General features: G+C 35.0%; 1 protein-coding gene across 3 annotated transcripts in view; it reads right to left on the bottom strand.

Annotated features, from left to right (window-relative positions):
* The window catches only part of DNAJC13 (DnaJ heat shock protein family (Hsp40) member C13), a 123,874-nt gene that overhangs the window by 82,121 nt on the left and 25,449 nt on the right, over positions 1-16,304 (bottom strand). For all 3 annotated transcript variants that reach the window (XM_034994710.1, XM_034994720.1, XM_034994729.1), the window contains 7 exons: positions 8,614-8,689; positions 7,667-7,816; positions 7,211-7,252; positions 4,339-4,539; positions 2,018-2,224; positions 1,831-1,926; positions 1,366-1,457 (listed from right to left, as the gene is read on the bottom strand). In XM_034994710.1, the coding sequence (XP_034850601.1) occupies positions 1,366-1,457; positions 1,831-1,926; positions 2,018-2,224; positions 4,339-4,539; positions 7,211-7,252; positions 7,667-7,816; positions 8,614-8,689 (864 nt within the window). The remainder of the gene's footprint in view (positions 1-1,365; positions 1,458-1,830; positions 1,927-2,017; positions 2,225-4,338; positions 4,540-7,210; positions 7,253-7,666; positions 7,817-8,613; positions 8,690-16,304) is intronic.

The raw sequence follows: 16,304 nt of genomic DNA, 5'->3' as shown, positions 1-16,304 counted from the left end.
CCAGCAATATATGAGAATCCACATGCTTGCCAACAATTGGCATTGCCAGTCTTTTTGATGTTACCCATTTTAGTGTACATGTAATGGTTTTACTTTTTCCTAATGAATCATGATCTTTTCATGTGTTTATTTACCATTCAAATACCTTCTCTGATGAGGTAGGTGTCTATTTGAATATTTTTGCCCATTTGTTATTATTTGTTTTTAGTATTGAGTTAAAAGGGTTCTTTATATATTCTAGAAACAAGTCTTTTATTAGCTATATGTTTTCCAAATATTTTCTGTCTGTGGCTTGTCTTTTCCTTTTCTTAATGGGGTCAAAGTTTTCGATTTGACAAAGTCTAATTAATCAGACTTTTATGAATTCTGTTTTTGGTATTATATCTAAGAAATCTTTTCCTAATCCAAAGTCACAAAGAAACTGCTTTACTTTCTGCAGATAGACTTTATTGGGAAAAATGGCATCTTTTCCCTAGGGATCAGGATTAAAAAATGTAATGTACATAAAGCACATGACAAACTGTAAATGTGAGATACCCTCTCTGATTAGAACATGTGCACTATTTTTTTTTTTTTTCCAGAAGTTCTCTTCCTTGAATTCAAGACAGGAAAAAAATATGACCTTTTGCTTAAAATGCCATTTTTGTTGAACTTAGATCAAAAGCTTTCCAAGGTAAGAAACAGTTACTGGTCATACTCCAGGAAGTGACAATACTTCAATAAGGCTGTATTGTAGACAGTGGCAAAATGTACCAGAACTGTTTCAACTATCTTTTAAAAACAGATTCAGTCTCAATCTATTTACAACAGCATAAAAGAAGTTCCTGGAATGTAAAAACTGCCAAACCCATGACAATGGCTTAGTATGTGAAGGGAGATATAGTCATTCACAGTATAACAGCACTCTAAGTGGTTTACCTTACAGAAGGAGTTTATGAGCTATAGCATCTCACAGGTTTTCACAGCAACAGCCAACTCACAGTAATACAAAAAAAATCAGGCACATTCCACTGGAAAATTATTAACTAGCCTACTGATGCTAACTTAAAAAAATCTAACTTCAAGTATATTTAAAGTAACTTGCTGCTGTTATCCAAACAATTTAACAATCAAAGTGAAAGATGCTATTTCAAAAACCTTAAAAGCATAAGTTACAGAAATACATTTTATTTTGATCATTGCATTTAAAATCAAATCATTTTTATTCTCTTTAGAAATTTGAAAACTGAATGGTCATTTTCAATATGCAACAAAATAATGTTGTCTTTTCCTAAGTTATATGATTTCAAAGCTCTAGATTATAAATCTTTGTTTTTCCTCACTGATGGAGGACTTTGCCTTGCATATACTAGGATCTCAAAATACCTTTCTGTTGAAGAATATTTCCGTATTTGCCCTTTTATAAATTCAATGGTAAAAAGTTGAGGATTTTCTGAGTCACAAACCAACGCAAATACCTAATGAAAACAAAAACCAAGTTCAACAAAAGAGGTTTAGTTTTATGGCATTTCCTTAGAAGTACTACATATCATCATTTTAGCTTAAAAAAGTCAATATTTAAAAACTGTTTACAATATCAGAATTTAAGAGCTGCTTAAAAGTTTCATTCAAATGTTCATAACTGTTGAATAAAAAGTTCCATTCATTGTATACTTTGAAAATAAATTTTGTAATATTCATTGTTCTAAGTACAACAAATACAATAATGTGAAGAATTAAGTATATTCTCCTTATTTTCCATTCTTTAAGCATTAAAAATGTTAAAATAGAAAGTTATTCTAATTTATCAATAGGAAGAAATCTCATTTAGGCTAATAATGTTACACTTACTTCTCCTAAAGGCTTCAAAGTTGCAATATTATAGGTTGCGGGATCACGTTCTACTAAACATGTTTCTGTAAGTGCTAGAACTCGTTTTATGGGTTCCTTCAAACAAAATTGAGACACATTAATAAGTCATGGAAGAAAAATGTCAAAATCAGATGAACAAATTTTTATTTTTAACACAGGATCTTACCGAATGTCGAGGTGATATTTTTTGGACTATAAACTCTGCTAAAGATGTGATGGATTCATCAGTGCTGTATTTTCCAAAGCGAAGATTCAAATATTGCTCAAATTCTAAAGGTTCTTTTCTGATGCGCAATGAAATACCTATGTAGTTGCCAGCATGATCTATTGCACTTTTGATTATTTCTTCTCTTTGCTCTGATGCAAATAAATGCTGCACAAATTTTGAAATTTAAAGTCAGGGTTGAAACAACTAAAATGTGACCATTTTGAATCAACTCACAGGAAAGAGACTGAAGTAGCAGTTCTAAAGAAAAACAATGGTAGTTGATCATATCAAAGGTAAATAAGCAGTGTGTTGTGGGTTTTTTTTTTTAAGATTTTATCTAACTATCTATCTATCTATCTAATCTATCAGAGAGAGAGAAAGAGAGAGCACAAGCAGGAGTGGCAGGCAGAGGGAGAGGGAGAAGCAGGCTCTCCACTGAGCAGGGAGCCTGATGCAGGGCTCAATCCCAGGACCCCGGGATCATGACCTGAGCCGAAGGCAGACGCAGACGCTTAACCCACTGAGCCACCCAGGTGCCCTGCAGTGTGTTGTCTGAACCACTATTACACTAAGTTAAAAATCACAAAGTCTGGGATATAGAGCCTTGCAAATAACTCATTGAATGGAAATTATCTCGTAACTTCTCAGAGCCTGATTCCTGTCACCATGTAGAAAACAGCATGCTGGAGCTTCCAGAAGGGGTCCCAGGGACCCCAGCCAAGTCCAGTGGGGGTAGTGGGTACTATGTGGGCAGGATTACCATCTTCAACAAAAGTAGCTCTGATTTAATGTTTTTAATAATAGTGGGTTTTCTTGCACGATTACCTTGAAGAATGCTTAAATGTTTACAAGCCATTGGCCAATGGACATTACAAATCAACCTCCAGGAGTGTTATTTACAAAGGTAAAGATAAGGTATTGCTACTTGCTTTTGACACCTGGGCCAGAAACACTAATGTGCTGCAAAGAACAAGGCAGGAGAGTGCCACGCAATAAAGAATCGTCCTGTCCATATTCTAATAGCTCCCCTGCTGAGAAACACTGGTTGAGATCATGTTTTAAAACCTGATTTTAGGGGCGCCTAGGTGGCTCAGTCATTAAGCGTCTTCCTTTGACTCAGGTCATGATCCCAGGGTCCTGGGCAAAGAGTGAAAGATGGAAAAAAGCCTGTAACTCTGAGGAGATAACATATTTTGTAAATCAAATAGTTTAGCACCCCTATCCCATTATCATTCCTTTTATTTCCCTTCTGCTACCCTCTAGCCTCTTGTGTATCTAAAAGTTCCAGGCTTGGCCTGGCTCTGCTACCCAGAGAAGGATAATTTATCTACACAACACTAAATCTTGGGAGTAGTTGTTCCCAGGCCACTAAGATAGCTACAGAAATTAAAATTCTCAAGAGGAAAGAATCTTGAGAGTAAGCTAAACTGAGCCTTTCCTTGTGGAAACTCTACTGCTCATCTTTGAGATGCGAGGTTTAATTAAGGAAGGCAAATGTTTCTTATAAAAAAAGATGGTCATCATCTATATAGCTCAGCTTCAATTACCAATTAACAAATAGGGTCTGAGCATCTTAAGTGGCTTCTACTGTACCACACAATTCACATATAATTCAGAATTTCAAGACAAGAACATGTAATGAAGTTTCAATGAACACTCAGATTTCAAATTACAAACAGCTGGGGAAAGGAGGGAAGACTATAAAAATAAAAGATCGTAAATTGTTTTTTCAAAGAAAGCTTAGGATCTTTCAGTTAAGACATTAATACTAATGAAAATAACAACTGTAACTACCATTTACTGAACACTAAGCCACATATTACGCTAAACATTTACATAAGTTATCTCACAGGATCCTCAAAAAAAAAAAAAAGAAGAAACAGAAACAAAAACCTATGACGTACATATTACTCTCCCCACTTTTTGTTTTAAATTTATTTGAGAGAGTGAGAGAGAGTGCATGCGAGCACAAAAGGTGTGAGGGTCAGAGGGAGAAGCAGACTCCCCACTGAGCAGGGAGCCCCCCAGTCTCCCGGATCATGACCTGAGCCAAAGGCAGACGCTTAACAGCTAAGCCACCCAGGCGCCTCACTCTCCCCACTTTAAAAAGCTTTAAGTTGGGATTCAAGCTCAGGTCTCTTTGATAACAAAGCCTACACTCTTAATACCAGACTTCCTTCCAGAAGACTCATGTGAATTTGAAAATTAAGTGTAAAAACACTGCTTTTCTTCAAATGGTCATGCCTCTTTTTAAATGACTTTTTAAAAATACTACTTACCAATCTACTAAATCCTCCGTAAAGTATACAAAACCCTCCTTGATAATCAGAGAGATCTACAAAGCCTTCAATATTTCTATAGTCATAGGAACAGAGGACTTTGTTGGTTGCAGGATTAATTTGGTCAAAGCCTCCAGGAGTTACTTCTAAAATGACAGGTTTTCTTGTATCACTCCAGTGATGTTTATAGCAGTTATATCTCTGGAGAGAGAAATAATACTACTTTTAGGTTCATATTTAAGCTTACCATGAAATAAAGTTACAGTTAATATATCAGTCACTGCTAAAACAACTAGAAATCTAAACAAAGTTGTAAATATTTAGAGCTACTATCCAAATTGTTAAAAACATTAATTTTAGCTATTTGGAGGTTTGTATTTAAGTAAGAATGTTCACTCAAACTGAAGATACTATATGCTTTTTAAATTAACAAAGGTTTGGGTTACAATATTTTGTGAAACAATTTTGAGTCAGTCTTATGCAAATCTATAAAAAAAGAAAGAAAGAAAAGTAAGTCCTAAAAGAAATGTTACTCTGAAAGTTTTATTGGGAATAAAGATTTCAACTTTTATTGATGGATTCTTTTAATTCAATTTACATATAGAAAAGAGGTAAGTCACATTTTGGGGAAGTTACAGTGTTCAGTTTAAACAATCTGAGCTGGTTCAGTATGTAATATAGATTTTCTTTCTACACACACAAAAATGCTGAAGCCTCAGTTGGACCTTAGGCTTTTCTAATCACAACAATGGAGAGTTATAAATTTGATTGCATTACCAAGTAAAATTCCACTAAATAATAACATTCCTTTGTAAATTAAGGTACCTAGTATCAGAAATGATTAGAATGGTCAACATCATTTACTACCCAGTTTGTTTTATTCTTACAAAGAAAAAAAAGGTTTAGGTGAGGCTGCTAACCAAAATGTTATGATACAAGAGAAAATAATTTAAAATAAAGACAAAATGAGGCAAGAGAAAAGTAACCAAGTGTCAGATGTGAAATGAATATCCCCTCACCCACCCAAAAAGTCCACAAAGTTTTCTACCCAACAATATGAAGAGGAACACATGGTCAGTTACAGGACTCTTCAGGTAAAAGTAAATTGGTTGCTCAGGAGTACAACTATTTCTAATACTGAAATGAGAGAAATTCTCTCGTAGGTATTCAGAAAAGTGAGTAAGGCATTAAATAATAAACGCCTCCACGACACCCCAACACTAAACCCAGCAATGAGCCTCAGTTTGGCTCAGCATCATATGACATCAAGTCCCCTCAGCATTACTGATGGTATAATAATGCACATTATAGTTCCATAAAAGGAATTCTGGAGAAAGACAAAGGGCCTACATTCACCCAAGAATATATTTAGAACCTTTATTCTGAACTAAAGGTGCCACTTCTCTCCAGAAGAAGGGAAGCCACAAAAATGGTGGTGCTTTTCCAAACTACGCTTGCTTGCATGCTCCAACCCACTCTGCAGGATAGTCTCTATTCACTCCAGCTGATAATCAACTGTCATAATGAGATGTGCTGACAGAAACACATCATTATCCCTCAGGATTGTAGAAGCCAAAAGAGAGAGACTTAGAGATCTGATTTAGAGTACATCTAGGGACAACTGAAGACCTGAGGGTCAAATTCAATTTATGCAAGAGTATTCACCAGCAGAGCATTTGGGGGAGGAAGAGGTGCCATTTATTCCTGATTAAAACTAGACAGACTTTCAGGCAATCTTTTAGAGACACTGTTTCCACCTCAGTTTTGAAAAGTATTAAGTGGCTGAAGTTAACTGATATAAAGGGAAGCTTATAAACAAAATCTAAAAGTATGTTTTTGGAAGCAGTTCTTTTCCAAACAGATGAGGAATACAGAAAACTCAACTGCTGACATAAAGTAATTAAAATAAGCATACCAAATTACAATTTATAGAAATCTGACTGTGGCTCATGAGAACAAGAAAGAAGCAGCTTGCCAACTGCCATTAATCTATTTTAAATGGCTCCTGAGCAGCCAGTCAGTTGCTTGACCTGAGATCTGTGAGGTTTCTGGGATGCTAAAACTAGCAGCAGAACATCCATAGAAAGGATGCGGGCTTAAAAAAACAGAGAAATGATGCTGCCAGCTTCTCAGAATTCAGTTCTTGCCTTTTACCAGAAGCCAGAGTTCTGAAGAGTGCTACCAGTTTAGGCATTATTCTGCCCCTGTCCCTGTAAAAGCAATACCTTCTCATGGACAGAAATTTGGTATTTCAAGGGAGTGAGAAAAGCATAAACTCCCATCTCCCCTCGTCAGAAGTCTCTGATTTAGTTTAAATGCTATTGTAACATGACTAGAGAACGCCTGAGAAAGTTATGAAGATTCTAATAAGCACCCGTGACTTCCCCAAAGCTGCCAGTGCACCATGCAAAGCCTTACTAGCAGCCAGATCCAGTGTAAGAAAATATAAGACAGTTTTGATATACCCCAAACTTCTTAAAACCTTAATACTTCTGAAATAGGAAAATCCTACACCAAACAACTAGTGCATGTTCCAACAGGTATTATCCACAGTGTGATGCTTACTGTTGCTGTTTAGAATATTGAATAAAGAGCACCTGAATGGTTATAGCAACGGTTTTAATGTTCCATAGTTCTGCCTGAAAACTTCTTCTCCAACCATCAACATTAACAGTCATAAATCTAATTCCTCATGTTGGAGTTTGCTATTAAACTACATTCATCTCTCACATAGTGCCACAAAACATTAAACGATAATTCCTTTTTTCCCCTTTAGCTTTGCCGTAAAAGAAGCACACAGATCACAAAATGATTTCTATAATAATGGGCAACATTAGAATAGAAACAGGTATTAATAAGGTAAAATACTTGCCCTTCCTGTGATTTTTCCTTCTGAGAAATCAGTTCTAAATCTCTGAAAAAGAAAACAATCACAGTTTATGACAATAGACTGGTAAGGAAGACTCACGGTTCAGTCCTTTCTATCTAAAACATGTAAAATCTCAACTTGATAACCTTGATATTAAATATTATTGATGTTATAGTTTAAGATTGTTCAATAAAAAATGTGTGGAGCTTCACTGAAAAACAAGACAGATTAGACATACAACTGCTCTGCTCTGTATATGCGCTTACAAAGTCTAAACGCTAATTAAATAGATTTTTCAGTTAGAGAAAGTGAAAGTTTCACAGAATCAAGTTAACAGTCAATAAGAAAAAATAAGCAGTGTGGGAAAAAAAGCTCAGAACATTAACATCTGTACTTTAATGTAACGGTTTCATTTAAAAAAAAAAGAAATTTAGCTTATTAACATGGAACTGTTCTTACCAATGCTTCTGTAAGAAGTTCTGTTCTGTGCTCTGTAGAAAATTTTAAAGTTTCTGACTTTTTCCCACTGCCTTTACGAAATGTGAGGTTGAATTCTGTTCCTTGTCCTTTTCCAACGGGACTGATGCTGCAAATGTCTCCATAAGGCCACTAACAAAAAGAAAAATTCTTCCAACTGATGCTGTATTAAATACTATTTTTACTACTTTAATTTCACAATCATGGATTAAATGAGAAAAATCTTACAAAATAATACAGAGGCCTAGAAGATGTTATATCTTATAGTAATTCCATAACAAATTCTTTTAAAGGTTTTCAGTTATCAGAGACAACAATAAAAATCCCACCTGTATTTCAATTTTAATGATTAATGACTAATCCAAAGCAATTAAAATACATAAAAGTGAAAAGAAGCGAGGAATAAAATTTTATGATTACCTACAGATCTGTTAAAACAGACAAAAAGGAATCTGTAAAACATGACTAATTTAGAATTAAAAATAAGCTAGAAAATATTTAATTTTGTTTACTTATCCATATTCAAGTTGGTTTTGCCTTTATAAACAGTAATCCTACTTCTATGACAAGTATTTTCCAACCACTGCACTGTGACTTAATTTATGTATGCCTTTATTGCAGTTCCTATAGTCTTTAAAATTATAAAGAACTAATGCACCAATTTACATAAAAGAGATGGCTAAATCAAAAGCAACATATCAAAAAGTTATTATACTTAGAGCCTAGAAAAAAACATTTGTCACCACCCTCTTTTATTTACTTATTTTTGGTACTCAGCATGAAGTATTCTATAAGCGTATCGATATCTTTCAAAGTTGACTTCTCTACCTAAAATACTGATTTCAGGCCAAGGAAATCATGGGTCATTACCTGGCTTTTAAAATTCAAATGGAGTTCAAAAAATGCCTAACAGCTTCTAACATGATTACCTGATTTGTTACTTCTAAGGTATTGGGATTATATGTAGTAATCGCATGGGTTCCAACTGAAAAGACACGCTTATACCTACAAAGAAAGACAAGTACTTAAATTTAGTCTTAAAGAAACATTTTATAATAAAATATATGATATTAACACAAAAGGAATATTTGAACAAATAGAAATGTATCAGTTGATTAATGCTAACTAAATATAGTTTAGTTTTATATTCTAAAGTGTTATTAAAACCTACCCACCACCACTCACTTTACTGTTAACTAGTGATCCGTAAGTAGAGAAGTAGGACCTATGCAAGCTTGAGTTGTTAGTATACATGAAGTTAAAATACTGCCTGAAAATGCCAAGATTCTAAATGGGAAAATTTTATTAAAAACAACAACACTATACACTAATTCTTTAAAAATATGCTTTCAACAAAACCATGATGCAAAGAAAGGAAAAGCTATGGCCTGCAACTGGTCAGTCACAGCAATATTCTGGAATCGTAATAATTTCTACTTAAGTAAGTACCTATTACATTTAAGTGTTGCAATTTTATAGAAGTAGGAAGCCTACACCACAACAGGCAATTTTCACTTCTCACTTCACTTCATATCTAAGGAGAAAAATCACTTGGATATCAATAATCCTTTAGGAGAAGAATTCATAATGATAAAAATAGAACCTGAATCAGAAAAACTTAAAAATAAAGAATTAGTTCTTTAAACATAAAATACATAAAACATCAGCTAGTCTAAGAAAACACAAAAACAAAATTAAGGATATATAAGAATTTATAATCATAGATACAGAAGAAATAATGATGTAACTCTACACAGATAAATTTGAAGTTACAAATAAATCAATCCCTATATAGAAGAATTTAAGAAAGCTGCAAAGAATTACAACCTACAGAAGCACCACAGCTCAAACAAGAAGATGAACCTTAAAGGAACAGGTAAGTCCCAAGCTTCTTAAGTTGTTCCAAGAAACAGACTAAGGACAGTTCCTCAATTCTTTTAGTGATAACCAAAATCTGGTAAGACAACACAAAAAGAAAAAAAGATACACAATCTATTTTTTTAAATAAATATTAGCAATAAGAATCAAGTAACTCGGGGCGCCTGGGTGGCTCAGTCGGTTAAGCTCTGTCTTCAGCTCAGGTCATGATCCCAGGGTCCTGGAATCAAGCCCCACATCAGGTTCCTTATTCAGTGGGGAGTCTGCTTCTCCCTCTGCCTGCCGCTCCCCGACTGTACTCTCTCTGTCAAATAAATAAAATCTTAAAAAAAAAAAAAAAAGAGAATCAAGTAGCTTATGAAAATAGTAGTACACCATGACCAAAGAAGGTTCATTTTAGGAAAACAGAGTTCAATATTAGAAAAATCTGTTAATATAATTGGTCATATTTAATGAAGTATCTATTTGTATTTTAGTTAAGAGATTTTTAAATTACCAAAACTGGACGTTAAATACAATCAAATGCCTTTTTGATATCTAAGGAAATCATGTTTTTCTGCTTTAAACTACTAATACTAAAAAGACATACATACCTTAAACAAATAGCCATTATCAGACTTGAGGGTAACATACTAGAAGGATTTCCACTGAGATCAAGAGAGATCTTTCACAACTTAATTTTTCTATTTCCATTTTTTTCTAATTAGTATATTACATAATAAAAATGATGACGTTATCTCCATTTGGGGAAAAAAATGACAGATTTTATTAATCTTTACCATATAGTCATTAAAAAAGTACTGCCATATTACAAATATTTTTTTCACATGTCTAAAATGGAGTGGGAAATGATCAAAAGAATGAAACTACCTTCTTCTAACATAAAAACATTCATTTGCTGCTTTCTAAAGCCAGGTGAGGGTTGAGAGATTGGTGAAGTACATGAGGATTAACCTAAACAGCTAAAAAGTCTCAGAACTTCAGAGGCTTTATCAATTAACAGGGACAAATAAGATCTTGTTGAAGACTGCACAATGAAATAAAAAATCACAAATTCTAACTTTCAGAATCATCTGGAGAGTCAAACATGCCAATTTTTATAATCCTGAAATGAAACTACAGAATGTGTTTATTTTACTTTGGGAGCAAAAGTAGAAGAATTAAATGCCTGAAATGTTTCCAGTGTCAACTAACGTCACATTCAAAGTCTTAAAAGATCTCAGCTAAGAAGATATTCTTTTCAATTCTAAACTAATTTCCTCCACACAACTAAAGACCTTCTAACATCTTTCTCATGTACTTTGTTGTCTAGATCAGTGCCGTGCAAAAGAACTTTCCAAAAAGATGGAAACGTTCTATATCTACACTGTCTAATGAGGTAGCCATGAGCCACATGTAGCTACTGAGCACTTGAAATGTGGCTAATGCAAGTGAATTTTAAATTTTATTTATATTTAATTACTTTAAATTTAAAGTCACAGCTGGTTAGTGACTACCATAACTGGAGAGAGCACATTCTAGATCCTTCAGCAAAAGGATCCTGAAGTTAAGTGCCCACTGGCCCCAAAATACTGTCGTCAAGACTAGTAAACTCAGACCTATCTCTCAGACAAAATACTGGGCTCTACAGCCTCCCTAAGAAGAAAGCTATAAGGAAATTCTTAAGAGAATTCTCTTCTATTCTCCTCTCTCCCCCTTCCATGAGAGCTGCCCTTACCTCTGTCCTCTAGAATGGCCGCTGCACTTTCTTTAAGTATAGAACAAATACTTCTAGGTCATTAAAAATTTACACCTTTACAAGCAGCCCTAAACCTTCAAAGATTACCTGTAAAGCCTCCTTAGATATCAGATTTAGAGATTAAAATCTAAATGATCCCACATGTATGGTATGTTAGTCACAACACTTGCAAACTTAAGATTTTTTTTGTATCTTTTACTAAGTCACTGGTGTCCTAAGTCATAAAGGACAAAGATTCCCTAAGTTCAAGGGGGTACCATGTCTTCATTATCTTGAAATTCTAACTCCTCACACAGGACCCAGCACTGCATACAGCACATGCTCAGTGTTTGTCAAATAGCTAAATAGGCCAATCTATCCAATCATACATCAACATGCATTCAAATCTATGATCTGCTCATTTACTCTTGTTTTTAAAACAGAATATATGTCAGATAGCAACTAATTTCACACTAGTTTTTCAATCTTAACCAGTGTGACATCAGGAAATGACTAAGGTCTTATTTTTATGAAATACTCCCATTTTATTTGCTATCTGCAAAGAGAAAATGCCATTTATAAATTATAATTTGCTGTTCTTATGGGTTTGAGATAAATTTGCTGGCTAATTCCTTAAAATTATCATACTAAAAGTTCTTATAAAATATAGCTATATTAAAACCAAGTAACAAAAGGAACAAAGACTAAAGTAAACAAAATGTATGAGAAATTTATGACAGATGATGCCATCTATATAATATGAAGAAATGTAAAGGCAAACACCTTTTCCCCCAACTGAGAAATTAATAATCATTATTGACTTTACTTATTGCACTTGTTTCCATTTTACTCAGCAACTAAAGTCACACAAATCATTAAATGCCTATAGGGAATAAGGGATTTTCTTCCATCAAGTTTTCATAACTCACAGATTTATTCTAATATGACAGCTTAATAAATAATATAATTTACATTACCCATGAATTCTAATGTTATTTAGAATCAGGAAACTAAAGCTCTTTAAATAAAAAAACATATTTGGGGCACCTTTTCTAATGGGGCATTTTGCTCCCATAACAATTGGTAAAGATAAGAACAAGTAAAAAGGTGCTGATGATATTGCTGACAGAGATAAGAAAGATCATCTGAAACAAAAGCTGGGGATGTAATCTTGTTTTGAATATGACAGGTGATGTTCAGATTTTTTAACAGACTAAACTTACATTAACTTACATTAAAATGAACACTCCTGTATTATTCTAATTCCTGCAGATAAAAATATGTTATGCCATACTTTTTTTTTTTTTTTTTTTTTTAAAGTAGGCTCCACACCCAGCATGGAACCAGTGCAGGGCTTGAAAAGAAAGTAATGTTGAATGTTCTCTATTTTGAGAGTTGAATGGTAATGAAATTTTGTGCAGAAGAATATTGTGATGGTGGTATTTTTGGAGCATCTATTGACACTATTGTACATGTCTAATTAATACATGCTAGTTAAGAGTATTCAAGTCTGGAATTAACTTTCAAACGATGACTGACAGGTATCATATCTCTTAACTACTCTGAAGTTCATTTCAGATGTCTGAATTAGTTAATAATAAATAAAATGTTGGGAGGGGCGCCTGGGCGGCCAGACTCTTGATATCAGCTCGGGTCATGATCTCAGGGTTATGAAATCTAGCCCGAATCAGACTCCACACTGGGTGTTGAGTCTGCTTAAGATTCTCTCTCTCCCTCTCCCCCCCACCTCTCCCTCTCTCTCACAACTCTCTCAAAACAGAAAATTCAACATTACTTTCTTTTTGTAAAGTACAGAAAAAGCTTATGTTTACTATAAACTAATGGTTCTCAAATTTCTTGAGGTCATAAAACCTTTGCGTATTACTTTTAAAGTTAAGAACCTCCCATCCAAGTACTAACCAGGCCCGACCCTGCTTAGCTCCCGAGAACAGATGAGATCAGGCACATTTAGGGTGGCATGGCTGTAGACTTAAAGTTAAGACCCTCAATCCTTTCAGTAGATAAGTCTATGCAGTGGGCCTCAAATAAGCCAAAAAGATCTAATCAGAGTTGGAAGACAAGCTTTTATGTTACCTAGCCTAACCCCCATAACATATAGCTTGAACCTTTATAGTACCCTGGGCAAAGGTGGCTAGTTTTAATTTTCATTACTGGTGCAAGGGAACTAACTAACTTTCCTTAAGAGTAATTCTTTTTTTTTTTTTTTTCCAGTACTGCAGATACTAACCATTGTTCCTTAGAATTATATTCTTACCCACAAATTTCACCTGCTGGTTCAAGTTCTGTCTTTCAGCTTCTCATAGGATATAATAATTTTTCTGCCAACCAGACTTTCACTTTGAATCCTCTTTCCTAAGCTGAACACCCTAGTTCCTTCGATCATTTTAAAATAAGTTTTGGCTACCAATGTCTAAGAAGCGGTTAGGATTCTCACAGAACCTAGGGTTTTTCTGTTTACTATTAAAAGCTTCACAATCCAGTTACTTGAATTACAATTTTAGTCCACCAAATAATGAAACTAAGGATGACTGCAGTACAAGATTTCTCAAAGAGTTAGGAGATCAATGGTAAGCAATGCTGAAGGAGGCAAAACAGCTTACTAATTTAGCCCACCAGCTCTGGAGTCACTACCTGGGTTCGAATACTATCTGGACTATTCACTTTCTATGTATCCTCTGATAATTTGCTTAACCTCTCTAAGTTTCAGTTTCTCCAACTGAAAGATGTGGATAGTATATATATCTATTTCATAATGTGAGGATTAAAAGAAATAATCCATGTAAAGTATTTGTCACTTGCTATTTATAATCAATAAATGTTAGCTATTCTTCTTGCTATTATTCTGCTGAGTAACGGGGGGAGGGGTTCAAAACTCCAGTAGAGTAACTGAATTAATTATAATTAGTACCATTATGCTTCCAGTAACCATAACTGCTAAATCCATACCTAACACATAGAACAAAATAACGGGCAAAGTGATCATTCCTATGCCTATGATACCAGGATACTCTGATTCTGGTCAAACTCCACTTGAAAGATGAGTTTCACCTGAGATGACTCACATCAGAAGTTGTATTCCTCAGAAAAGAGGAAGAAGGAATGTATAGCACATACTCTCTCTGCAATTATCTATCCCAGTAACTCAGTAAGAAAATGTCCCGTTTCTTTCAGGGGAACTAAACCACATCCCATGAAATGTAAGGGCTTAAATTTCATGATGCAAGGTCTGTATTTTTTCCAGCTCAGATAGAGCTGTTTTTAAAAATATTTTTAATTTTTAGGGACACCTGGGTGGCTCAATCGGTTAAGCGGCTGCCTTCGGCCCAGGTCATGATCCCAGCGTCCTGGGATCGAGTCCCACATCGGGCTCCTTGCTCAGCGGGCAGCCTGCTTCTCCCTCTCTCTCCCTCTGCTTGTGCTCTCTCTGTCAAATAAATAAAATCTTTAAAAAAAAAAAAAAAATTTTTTTTTTTTAATTTTTAGAGCAGTTTTAGGTTCACAGCAAGATTATGCCAAAGGTACAGAGACTTCCCAAATACTCCCTGTCCCCACCCATGCACAGCCTCCCTTATTATCAAATTCTCCACCCACCACAGTGGTACATACATTTGTTTAATTGCTGAACCTATACTGACACATCATTTTCAACCCAAGTCCAGTTTACATTAGGGTTCACTCCTGGTGTTGTACATTCTATGGGTCTGGACAAATGTATAAAGGCATGTATCCACCATTACAGTATCATACAGAGTAAGTTTCACTGCCCTAAAAATCCTTTGTGCTCCACCTTTTACCCCTCCCTCCTCCTTAAACCTTGGCAGCTACTCATCTTTTTACTGTCTCCAAAGTTCTGCCTATTCTGCAATGTCATGTAGTTGGAATTATACAATATGCAACCTTTTCAGACTGGCTTCTGTCAGTAATATGCATTTAAGTTTCTTTCATGTCTTTCCTAGCTTGATGGTTGATTTCATTTTGGCACTGAGTAATACTCATCATCTGCATGTACTACAGTTTATCTGTCCATTCACTTACTGACGGACATTCTGGTTGTTTCCAAGTTTTGGTGATTATACATAAAGGTGCTATAAACATCTGTGTGCAGGTTTTTGTGTGGATGTAATTTTCAACTCTTTTGGGTAAATACTACGGAGTGTGATTGCTGGATCATATGGTAAGAGGATGTTGAGTTTTGTAAGAAACCACCAAACGGTCTTCCAAAGTGGCTATACCATTTTGCATTCCCACCAGCAACGGATGGGAGTTCCCTTTGCTCCACATCCTTGTCAGCATTTGGCACTTCAGTGTTCTGGATTTTGGCCAATCCAATAAATGTGAGTAGTATCCCGACATTTGCATTTCCCTGATGACTGATGATGTGAAGCATCTTTTCATATGTTTGTCATCTGTATTTCTACTTTGGTGAGATCTCTGTTAAAGTCTTTGGCTCATTTTTTAATTGGGTTGTTGGTTTTCTTATTGTTGAGTTTTAAGGGTTCTTTGTATACTTTGAATAGTCCTTCATCAAATGTCTTTTACAAATATTTTCTCCCAGCTTGTTTTTACAGTCTCTTGACAGTGTCTTTTGCAGAGAAATTTTTAATTTTAATGAAGTCCAGCCGATCAATTCATTTTTTCATGGGTCACATCTTTGGTGTTGTATATAAAAAGTCATCACCAAACCCAAGAGTCATCTAGGTTTTCTCCCATGTTGTCTTTTTTCTTTTTTTTTTAAGATTTTATTTATTTGAGAGAGAGAGAATGAGAGACAGCACGAGAGGGAGGAGGGTCAGAGGGAGAAGCAGACTCCCCGCTGAGTGGGGAGCCCGATGTGGGACTCGATCCTGGGACTCCAGGATCATGACCTGAGCCGAAGGCAGTCGCTTAACCAACTGAGCCACCCAGGTGTCCTCCCATGTTATCTTTAAGACTTCTGTGTTTCACGTTTAGGTCAGTGACCCATTTTGAGTTAACTTCTGTGAAAAGTGTAAAGTCTGTGCCTAG

The sequence above is a fragment of the Mirounga leonina genome, unplaced genomic scaffold (genome assembly GCF_011800145.1).
Source record: "Mirounga leonina isolate KUSES-001 unplaced genomic scaffold, KU_Mleo_1.0 Mir_115, whole genome shotgun sequence".
Taxonomy (NCBI): domain Eukaryota; kingdom Metazoa; phylum Chordata; class Mammalia; order Carnivora; family Phocidae; genus Mirounga; species Mirounga leonina.
The sequence above is the reverse complement of the archived record's forward strand: the minus strand, read 5'-3'. Positions and strand labels throughout refer to the sequence as shown.